The 12,047-nt window shown below is 39.8% G+C and overlaps 1 protein-coding gene across 1 annotated transcript in view; it reads left to right on the forward strand.

Moving 5' to 3' along the window:
• dpf1 (double PHD fingers 1) overlaps window positions 1-10,557 on the forward strand; it is a 37,498-nt gene extending 26,941 nt beyond the window's left edge. The window contains exons 9-12 of the mRNA XM_010770291.1: window positions 3,395-3,514; window positions 5,982-6,094; window positions 6,736-6,817; window positions 7,896-10,557. Coding sequence (XP_010768593.1) covers window positions 3,395-3,514; window positions 5,982-6,094; window positions 6,736-6,817; window positions 7,896-7,966 — 386 coding nt within the window. The 3' untranslated portion in view covers window positions 7,967-10,557. The remainder of the gene's footprint in view (window positions 1-3,394; window positions 3,515-5,981; window positions 6,095-6,735; window positions 6,818-7,895) is intronic.
• The last annotated feature ends 1,490 nt before the right edge of the window (window positions 10,558-12,047 follow it).

The raw sequence follows: 12,047 nt of genomic DNA on the forward strand, positions 1-12,047 counted from the left end.
TGTATCTCTTGAAATGGTCAGTCGGTCTACCTCTGTTAAATAGAGTGCAATGTAATTGAATAACTAACCCTACCCCCAGGCAGAATGAATCTTAACAACTTTTCTGATCTAATGATTACACTTTGAATTTTTTTTTGAGCAAATACCTGTAAAACTACAGGTGGCCTATAGCTGTACTTTGTTTGTGCCATTTAGCAATATTAGCATGCTAACAAGCTAACTTAAAGGGTGAACATGGTGACTACCTGCACTCAATCACTCATCCCTAGACAACTGTGAGCAGCAAGTGACAAGCTATGAGCCTAAAAAAGAGGAAGACTGTGGGTGCGACTGGTTGCAAAAAGAAAGCCGATTATATAAAAGTCTATGTGGCAATGACGCTACTTCTTATCTCCGGCAACATTGCCCTGACAAGTTTGTGGTCTCAGTCGCCACTTCAGGTCTTATTTAATACAACATGACGTTCAATTTGTAAATGTTGGTCCCATTTAGGGAATAATACACTATGAAAAAGCTCAGAGAATTGACTGTTAACCTAAAATGATAGGGACTACATGATGGGAATCACACATTATAAGTATTTTGGTTAAGTTAAATTAAGCACAATTTCAATGGAACTGGACCTATACTTTGACAGTTTGATAGACATGAGAATGTGAAGCAAATATTAGAATAAAATATGCCTTTTGTACATTTTCACCATCATGTATCCGTATAGCCTATACTGCCCTTCTGCTACTTAAATGTTAACATTATTACTATCTTTCTATAATGTGCTTTAACAAAATTCAATACCATCGTATCATCTCAGCAATACTGTATGATATTAAAAACTACCCTGACTTCCTGATCATTTGTTAATAAAGGGGGGGGAAGGACTAGGAAATATCTGCCTAACCCTCGCCAGCACATAGGTCTGATGATGTGCAGGTGTGATTTCCATAATAAAACTCTCAATTTTGAAAAGCTGACACCAGCAAGATCTCATATAATAAGCCGAAGAGGAGATTACTGAGAATTATGAGGGTGGGGCCATCTGTGTTTGAAAAATAAATAGTGAATTCTCAGTGTTTTTCTGCAGCCATCGTCAAGATAACCCTAGTTTTAGTATATCGAACTATACAAATAGAAGTTAATTGAACATATACTGTTAATCTGGTGCCCTGAGAATCCTTGTTGACAGAGAAATTAGTAATTGCATTTGGTTATGTTTCTATTGATGCTGATACAGTCTCTCCAGCTTGTTTTTCACCATTGCACGCCATATAAGAGTGCACAGCCCAGCAGTAAAGTCCTATGCAGTTTCATTCTCACTACAGATGACAGCCTCTTGCTTTTTTCTTTTTGCTCGGCGCACTCCTGTTGAATTCTGCAGTAGGAGGTACAGCTTATTATTTCCCTCCCTTCCCCTGTTTTCTGTCAGTCTTTCTGTCTGTCTCTCCACATGATCAGAGAGTTTCTTTTATTATTTTATTTCTCTGAGGATTAAAGCCAGTAGAAACCCAATCCCTCTCACTCCTCCTTCCCATCTCACCTTCTTTTCCATCAAATTCACCCTGTACTCACCCCCTCCCCTTCGGGCCAAATAAGGCCCCACCCTGAAATGAATGGATTAATGACTTCTCTCAGTCTCTCATATGGCCAGGCACAAAATAACACCTGCAGCGCTGTCTGTCTGCGCGCCTGTGTGTGCGTATCTTTTGTCTTTCTGGACGTCTCTCTGCATGCCTACAGTATACAGTATATGTATGATGTACCTGAGTGAAATCCACTCTATTGTATTCACTGTTGCTCTGACCTGCCTGGTGACTCATTGTGAAGGATCCATCCAGGGCTTCACATCTTAGAGGAGAAAGCACACATACAAAATAGTCTGCAGTGGTTATGTGATTGCTTCCATTAAAGTGATTATGCAATCAACAGCAGAAAGACTGGCAGGAGGCAGACAGGTAGACAGACTAACAGACAGAAGAATGGAGGGAGGGGGGGTAGATGTGGTATGCTTACCCACAGCACTCGACAGGCAGAGGGAATTTCTCTCTTGTTAATAATCATTATGAAATGGCTTCACGTGGAGCACTTGCCTCTCCGCTCAGCATGACGGCAGGTCTCTCCCAGCACAATCCTCACACACACACACACACTCACACTTGTTCTGTCTTTCTTCAGTTCCCCCTCTTTTTTTCACTCCTTGTCTTCCTCCTGAAAATATTAACCAGACACCAGAGGCTTCCAGTAGGCGTCCCTCTCTGTGCCTCCCCATCTCCCACTCTGGTGAGCCGGGGTTTAGTGCGTCCCGGGCTCCAGCGCAGGCACACTCCGGTGCTTGTTTTTTACCAAAGCAAACAGATGGAAAGGGAGAGAGAGGTAGACGGAGTGATGGGCCCGGCAGGGATGGTGCGAGAGTCTGGCAACAGGGACTTAGTTACACATCTCCTCTCTTCTTCTTTGTTTTACATCACGTTCTACCTCTTAGCACTCACTGTCAGTACAATGTTCTGTCAGCAGGCAGGCCCCCGCAACATTTGGTCTCTGATCGCATCTTTTAATGTATTATAGCATGAATTGTGTATTTTTTTATCCCAAAATGTGTACTTTCAACGAGCCAAACACTCACCGTCACTCATTCCCACTGACTGCTGCGATAAAATTGAACGTTTACCTATCACATGCATTGTTAGTAACACAGTTGTCTTGGGAACCATGGCAAGCACTGTTTGTTGTATATTGAAGTGGTGGAAAACACGTTTTCTTAGTTAAGTTTCTAAACCTTCCTGCGTTTCGTGGATGCAAAGAGAGAGAAAGAGTAATAGAAGCGGCTGTTTCTATCTCCCTCTATTTTGACTTTAAACACTCATGTCTCATGCAAACAGTCTCATGCAAGTGCTTTGATTAATGAATGTATTCTATTATTTTCAGTATGGTTGTTACCTAGCCTTTCCGACACTGATTGAATGATTAAATCAATGATTTTACTCTTAATTTTTCACATTGGCTCCTGGCCTGGGTGTTGTACTAAAAAAGTGATTTAACTACTCAGTACTCATACATCAGTCAAAGGGGGCTATGTCAGTTTTACTGCCCCCCCACCCCCTCCGCGGGCCTTGGACTTGTGGCCACCCTTGTTTAGATTCTGGAGTCCTTGACTCTGTCGACGATGTTTCTCTTTCTCAGCACACCTTGGTGAAAGCTTCTCTGTATATCTTACTTTTATAGTCTTCCCCTCTCCACTGTCTAGAGACTGATACAGCTCTTTCACTCCAGGGCAGCATTTCACAACACTGACTTATGAGTTTACACTCTGCTCCTCATCCCCCTTTTCTAAAAGCCCAGACAGAAGCAAACTGAAGCCCCATTTTGCTTACCTGCTTCTCTTTTCTTTTTGTTCTTCCAGCCAAGAAAGCACCTGACGGCTCAGTGATCGCCAACGGCTACTGCGACTTCTGCCTCGGAGGCTCAAAGAAGACGGGCTGTCCTGAAGACCTTATCTCGTGTGCAGACTGTGGACGCTCAGGTAGGGCACCGCTGAAGGGGATGGTTGGCAGGAGGAAGGCCGTACTCTGTTGATGCACAAATGTGTGTTATATTTACTCAGTTTAGATTTCGTTTTTACAATATAAATAAATGAACGTTTCAAATCCTGTTACGCTTAAAAATGAACGGACCATACCAGTGTTTTTTGTTTTAGCTCATCTACTACAAATCAGTGTACAGTATACTTAACCTTTTTAATAGACGTTTTCTGTTATGTTTTAGATTTCCAAGTTACTTTGTTACTTTCCAAGCAGTTACTGGCTTACACTTTCGAGAGAATTTGAAAACCAATTTGCAGAGACTGAGCCATTCTACCATTTGTTTGATTTCTTTTTACGATAAAATCTCACAAATGTTACCTAACACGGTAGCATCACCTTGCACTGTATTTTCAGCAATTAACTGAACACCAACATAGGTATCTAGTAAAATGTGTAAGTAAACATTTTATTAATGGGGACTTACTGTTCTTTAAGGCCACCTTACATAACAATTCAATTCATGTCTTCTTTATTTGTGTTAAATGCAGGTTCAAAAGGTCGAAATGTATAGAAACTAGTGGCTGCTTGAAAAGTAAATACTTTAAATATTCCTAAACTATATGAAATGCTTTGAAAGACAGTGGCTTTAATGTAAAGTGTACTAAAATCTTCTCTGAAAATGGACTCATTTTTTAAACACGCTTCTGTTGCTGCTTGTTTAAGTGCCAGGAATATGAATCCGCTTTAAAACCTAAAGTGCTATTTAATATACAATTACACATAACAATCCGTTTCATGAGTGATAACATTATAGATATGGATTATTAATTGTGTAATAGTCTGTACAATACCAAGAATATCAAATAGATAAATCACTTGAGATACAATTTAAGTAATTTAACAAATTGCATGTAACTTCAAGTATATGCAATTAATATGATATGTACGCTCAATAAAATGTAATATCAGTGACCTTGCCTGACCAAAAAAGACAAAATTGCTTCGAATGTCTGCTGCATATCTTTCAATCCTGGCATGTTGTACAACAACAACATACTTTACAATTGTGATATCTTAAACCCATTGTCTTTTTCTTCTTTTTGAGACCATGTTGCTTGTGCTGCAAGAAGCTTATGAGTTTGTGAGAGAATGGACTTTATGTATTGTGAAGGGCCGACAGTACATTTGATCAGAGTAGAGTTCAAGTATGATTTTTTAAATATGGTTGTATTATTATTTTCCCATTATATCTCCCTTTGTTTTCATTTGTGGGCTGTGCTTGTATATCCTGGTTATATGTTTGCAGAGATTGGTTTATGGTGAAGAATTTGTGTATCACTTGATTGCATGTACTGTATATATTTTTTTTCTCCACATGTTTTTTTCATCTGGAAATAAAATAAAACAGAACTTAAAAATAAGTATGTGACTTGTAGTGAATGGGCTGCAGCAAGCATAAATATGGTTTGGTCCTCTTCTTTATAACCACTCACATGGACAATAAATGAAGCTCAAGGAGTGGGGATGACATAACATTAGTACCAGGAAAAACTTATAATTATGGTAGTGCAATACATTCTAAACAGCAGAGAAGTTAAGTACAATGGAAAAGAAAAAAAATGTTCATGTTAGATATTGAATTAGTTAAAGGGGTCCTACTACTGTATGCTAATTTCCAGGTTCATATTAGTATTCTGTGACTCTACTGTGATATGTTAACATGCTTTAACGTTCAATAAGGTATTTCTTTTTCTCATGCCTGTTCTGCAGCACCTCTTTTCACCCTCTGTCTGAAACCAGAGATATCCTGCCCCTTAGCCATATCAGGTACAATGTGTTGTAGCCAAAAGAAGCACAAGTGTTACAAAGTGATGTCACTATGTTGCTGAAGTAAACAAAGAAATCCAATGGATGCATTTCAGACAGGGGGGGAATGTGTTGGAGAGAAACTCCCTCTGGAGGAACTTTGGGATTTTAGCCTTTGCAGACCATTAATACGAACAAAAAGCCATATATCACACTACAGGAAAGGGAAAACCCTAAAAAGCATAATAGGGCCCCTTGGAGACTATTGTAGAAATTCCAACATCGTTTGTATCTAAAGTAAGCCACCGGTATAGTCATTTCTCAAAAACCTCAGATGCTTTATGTAAATATAGGATGCAAAGTTTTCCAAAAAATCTTTAAGCTATCTCAAATTATGTCATGTTCACAATTAACACACCACGGTTGGATTCCCCCTAAAATATAAATACTTATAATTAAATTGTCCGTATGGAGCAAGCTAACTGACGGAGAGATGAAAAAGGTAGATGATTGATGACTGTCCTCATAATACAGAAAGCAATGGTGAAAAAAAATGTTGTTTGCTTCGTGTGCTTCGTGTGCTTGTGTGTGTGTGTGTGTGTGTGTGTGTGTGTGTGTGTGTGTGTGTGTGTGTGTGTGTGTGTGCGTGTGTGCACTCAGGCCACCCGTCCTGTCTGCAGTTCACAGTGAACATGACGGCTGCGGTGAGGACTTATCGCTGGCAGTGCATCGAGTGCAAGTCCTGCAGTCTGTGTGGCACCTCTGAGAACGATGTAAGATCTCACTTTTTATTATGTTAACTCTAAACACATGTGGCACACACGCACATTACATACTGTACATACATAGTGTAGAACATACTACTGTTTGACTATGAGTTTAGGTTTTATAAATAGAGCAAATTTAGGGAATACAGATTTTTATACTTGAAGGAATCCATTTTTTTGCTCACAGACTTTTGATCTCTCTGGCTGGAAGCTGACCACTGTGATATTCTGTTGTCTAATTGGTCCCAATGGGGTGACACCATTTTAAACCCATAAGGCATTTTCAAAGACACACATATATACACAACTAGAATAAAGGCTGTCTTTTTAATCTTTAATGAATAACATAAACTGTAGAGTGGACTATAAGGTCACAGAGCATGTTGATTTTTGTTTGTTGCCTTAAACCATTTTTTTTTCAGTTTTCAAAATTCTACCACCCTAATAAAAGTCAGCGTAGTTAACAGCATTTCTAGATAATTGGATTCTCAATTCAAAAACAAGAAAAAGGTCATGTATATCACACCTCAGCCCTTTGAATCATATTCCTTAAAACTATTATACATATAAAATCATGCTTTTGTGTTCTATAAAATCTGTCCCCACATAATAACTCCTGTTTGTGTGAATATCCTGCTCTATTTCAGGACCAGCTGTTGTTCTGTGATGATTGTGACCGAGGATACCACATGTACTGTCTGAGCCCTCCTATGTCTGAACCACCAGAGGGTATGTAAAACAATAAGAAGGAAGCATGTGTTCAATAATCAAAAGATACTGCAGAACTGAAGCTCTACAAGGGACTGAGAACATTTTTGTTTGTTCAGAATAATTTATCCTTCTGTGCTTTAGGTGTGGAGACAATAGCAGTGAGGAGCGTGAAACCCAGAACAGCCAGATTGTGCTGACTTTTAGACATAAAAATGTTTACTTTTCGGAGTCATTATTAATCCTCATCTCCTTTTTGGACATGTAATATGTATTTACCTAAAGGTTTGCTTTACGTTTACTATTCATTTAATTTATTCATTTATAAATCTTAATCTAATTTGTGGGAACATCAAGGCCATAATTTTCCTGATAGTGTGTCTATCTTAACATGAATAACCATGGTAAATAAACACATCTGCCTACACATACAAGATGGCAGCCATAGGATGTTTGAAGTTGTTGTCATGGAAATGAGGAGAAGCCGAGATAATCTGTTTCCATGGTAAAAGTGTCACTTGGCTGAACATACAGTAGCAGTGGCACTTGTGTTCAACACTCACTAACAGTGTCATGCTCTGCCCACACATGTAACACTTTGGATTTAAAAGAAACATTTTTTAAATTCAGCAATAGTCTGTTAACTTAGGTTTACTCTCATGGAGAGACCTGCGGAACTCTCACATGGATGATAAACATATATTTTTAAACATACTGTGCTCTGATGAATGCTCACGGGATCCCTTTAGTCTGATTAAAGCATGGTGTTTGTACACTAAGAGTTGGGTTTTAGCATCTATCTCAAGTTGATGTTTAATTAATGTCACAAATCCTATGCTCCAATCCACAGGAAACTAGTTGTCAAATCCCCTTCATCTGCAATCCACAGGCACACAGCATGTGGTGTTTCAACATGGAGCTTTAATTTACAGTATTACTTAACGCTCTGTCGAAAATGAAGGATTAATCCATAAGGCTTTACAATAGCAGTGATTGAACTTCAGATCTGTGTGTTTGTTTGTGTGTGTGTGTGTGTGTGTGGGTGTGTGTGTCTGGGTGTGTGTGTGTGTGTGTGTGTGTGTGTGTGTTTGTTGTACAGGGAGCTGGAGCTGTCATCTGTGTCTGAGACATCTGAAGGAGAAGGCCTCAGCCTACATCACCCTCACTTAATCCGCGGAGCTGCACCTCATCCTCTCGGCCCTTCATCCTCCCTCTCCCGAATCACCTCTTCGTCGTCCCCTCTCTGTGCCTCAGCTGCCCCCTCCTTCTCCTCTGATCCAGTCGCCGCCACTTTGTCTACAATCCGTCCCAGTGACCTCTGACACGACTGAGCACACAGCAGCATCCACAGCGTTCCTGAACGTCTCTCCAGCGGCAAACCGACCTCCGTCCTTTAGTGTCACTCACATTCCCCGACGCTTGACCTGAAACCCCCCTTCCTGCCTTTTTTCTGCTCTGCTCAACAGAGGAATTCATCAGCTATCAATAAGTTAGCTAGCAAGACACACACTCCAGCCTGCCAAGGGCACTTCAGAGGCATACTGCTCCACAGAAACGCTCTTAAGGGCCCTCGGATGAGCCCTAATGATCTTCAGCTGCAACTCAGTCAAGGAGTGAGAGAGAATTAATAAAATGGATAGGTGTTAGGTCAAGGACAGGGCTTGGAAGACCCTGGATAACCATGGACCAGTAGGTTCCATTGCTGTGAAATATACACCTAACCAAAATGTATTTTCCTCCCGATGTCCCATTCCATGTACAGCAGAGCTGAGACGTTCAACTCTGCACCGCTATTTGTCGGCGGGGCTGGCTGCCCTGTGCAGTTTCAAAGGAAGGGAATTGTACAGAATTCTGACTGGTTCTCCATCTTCACACTTTTCAAAACTCCCCTCACTGAAAAACAATGAGCATCAGGTCAGGAACTCGAACCATCTTTGACCTCACCGCATCTTCTCTCTTTGCATGGGGTTTCCTCAAATGAATGATGCATTTTGGGATTGACACTGAAGGTTTTTATTGTGTTAGGATGTTATCCTCAGATGAGAGGAGGGATGGATTTTTTTCTCAAATCAGCTATCTCTGATCAAACAGTATATTTAAAATGACAATTTAGGCTAAGCATCTGTCACAAATCCCTGACTTGACCTTTAATCACCCTTCCCTTCTATGAAACCATGACTGTGAAGCCAACGTGAGACTGAAACGCTCCTGGTGCTTGGTGTGTATTATCTGTGTGTTAAGAATGTAGGGTTGATGTGTGGACAATGCAGAACTTCGGCCTAAAACATATTTTTTACGATTCCTTTTTTATTTATTGTTTTCATTTGCATGTCGTTATTTCCAATTGCTTTAAATATTTTAAATCTGAAATAGAAAAGAAAGCACACTTAATTCGCAATAATGTGTTTGTGATATGAACTATTTTGGCCAAACTGTGTCGGTTTTAAACTCTGTGTGTGCCTGTGTGTCTGTTTGTATGAGTTTATCTGAGCAGAAGAGTAATTGTAGCCAGTTTCATGCTAGGTGGCATCTGTGAGGGTATTTGGGTAGCACGGACGTTATGTGAATGTAAGGGAAAACCCAGCATTAACATGTTCTGAAATATGTGGGAAAAAGTAATAGTTAAGCCAGCACTGATGTCCTGAGTTAAGACCAGCAAGTGTTGAAGACTTCACTTGTTTGGATACCAAAATCATAATTCAAAAGACATGTTAACGTTTTACGGCCACACTATTACTTGGCAGAAACTCACGAAGGCCCCTGTGACCGCCCAAAAAAAGTCCAACATTAAACTCCTCGTTAACAATCCTTAATTGTCGCCTTTCCCTTTGTTTTCTACAGATTAATCAAATTAGATATATTTCAGATACTATAAGAAGGGCTGGTAGATTGATTTTGTTATCATCGGACAGAGTCAGTCTAGCAGTTTTCGCTGCTTCCAGTCTTAGAGCTAATGCCTATGAACATCTGGCCAAATGTTACGCCATCTGAAATCATTAACATCATAGTAGCATATGCTTTTGATGTATTCCTATGAATACTTCTTAAGTGTAAATCTCTTTTTGTCCTTTCTCTTTCACAACCCTCTTAATTGTACTACATCACAATTAGTTCAACAAGTCTTTGATTAATACAAAATCCTCACACTGTGTCCAGTGTCCAAAAATTCGGCCATCTGCTACGTTAGAATCTAGTATAATAAATCAGCGTTTGAAGGTCTAGCTTAAGTGTTAAGGCTGAGTTCTCATAATTTGGATTTATCAGGTAAACCAGCCAGCATGTCAATATATGAGGAACATAATTTTCTTCTAAGTGTTATCCTCAACTAGTTACCTGGTCTTCTCAAGGCAACTTGAAGTGGCAAGTGAAAGTGCTGATTTGGGAGTATGTTTGCAACATTTCTGAACTGTTTGATAGGGAAGGTTTCCATCCAATGATGTGTTAGCTTTAAGATTGGAACAATGTAAATAGGGCAACTAAGGCAACTAATCGCCATTTCATACAGTATTTCATATTCTTGTGTACATAAAGAAAGTATGAAAATTCAGTTGTTTTGAATGAACATTTCATTTTAATGCTGCATCACGTCTCTAAATGGAAACTTGCAAGATCAGATGGCTTGTGGGAATCTACCTGACCTGTAATTGTGTTTGCCCTCTGATACAGAAAGACGTTAGGTGCAAATACTGTGCTACGCCCAAACTAAAGGTAGGGTAGGTAAGAATGGAGAAACCAGCTCGAGTGCGCTTGAATTTGAAAGTACGCAGCCAAAAAAGATCTGCCCCTTCCTTCAGACTTCCTCACAGAGCCCCTCCTCCAACACACACGAATGCGCACATGACCAATGAGGGCACGAGATAAGTTTGTGCACGAGATGGAAGGCTGACAGGCAGGTAGGCCATCCAGTTATTTTAGCCGGGCCGGCTCAGATGATTGGTCGTGCTTTTTACATCGCACGTCTTCCATAGATGGAATTTTTTCAATGTATTTATTGTCAAAGCATTTAATATATTCATTGCTATCGGGATGTTAAGAGCATTCCATTGAATATAACAAAAAGTGTTTCTGAAGTTAATTACCTACCCCACCTTTAAATGTGACTTCACTGATGCATGAATGACACCTGAAATGTTACTGATTTTATATTTTGATATTGTCAGAATTGCTTTTTTAAATTACGATGAAAATGAACCTTCAACTTATTTTAATTTCCTGTTTGTTTGCTTTGTCATATGTGTCTATTCACATTTTGCACAGTGTGGCTGCATTGTCTCCCTAAGTGTTTTTATTCCTCTGTGTGTGTGTGTGTGTGTGTGTGTGTGTGTGTGTGTGTGTGTGTGTGTGTGTGTGTGTGTGTGTGTGTGTGTGTGTGTGTGTGTTTGTGTGTGTATAACCACTTATGATTACTGGAAGGTCAGAGAAAAGCAAACCAAACCAAAATAGTGAATTATTATTATTATTGTGCAGACATTTTGTTTGTCTCAGTGGAACCACTTGCATGGCCCAGTACTGCTTGAGGATTTAAATGCCGTGTACAGATGGCAACAACAGAGTACTTAAGTGTGCACATTTTACACAAGGCACTTGGATAAGCAAGAATGCTGATAGCCATTATACAGTGTGTTTAGTCAGTGCTATAAAACCAGTAGTATCCAATCAAAAAATCTTTATTTCCATTAACCAATCAAAGCATCTAGACTTGAAGTGTGTTTGAATGGAAACAGTTTGGTGATGAAATGTTTATGATGATCTTCAATCGATAATAGAAATGTTTGTGTGGTATTTGGTGATGATGTTGATGGTGACAGAAAAGCCTTTAATTGGGAGCTTTCCATGCACTTAATAGGAAAAGCTTGGTGGAGTCAAACTCATTTTGATTGTACTATCTGGGGAAGGGAGGGGAAGCCATGGTGTTTCTTTGGAAGGGTGAGTAACAGTGTGGTCATTAAATGAAACTTGAGCCTTTCCTTTGTACAAATGGAAGCTGTTGTTGATGATGGGGGTGTCAGGGTTCAAACAAAGCAGCCCCAAAAACCTCCATGACTCGATTTTACGCCATTACCCCAACCTCCCCCCGTACAGGCTGTAGGTGTGGCTCGAATAGAAGGTTGGGACACTCTAGGCCTCTCTTGTATATTGTCGTCGTGTGATCTTGCTTGCACTTTTATGTTTCATTTCCCAAAAATAAGAAACTAATTGTAAGTATGTATGTGTGTGAGTGCGGGTGCACTTTTTTATTTTTGATCTTTAC

The sequence above is a fragment of the Notothenia coriiceps genome, unplaced genomic scaffold (genome assembly GCF_000735185.1).
Source record: "Notothenia coriiceps isolate Sejong01 unplaced genomic scaffold, NC01 NC01_scaffold00008696, whole genome shotgun sequence".
NCBI classification, from domain to species: domain Eukaryota; kingdom Metazoa; phylum Chordata; class Actinopteri; order Perciformes; family Nototheniidae; genus Notothenia; species Notothenia coriiceps.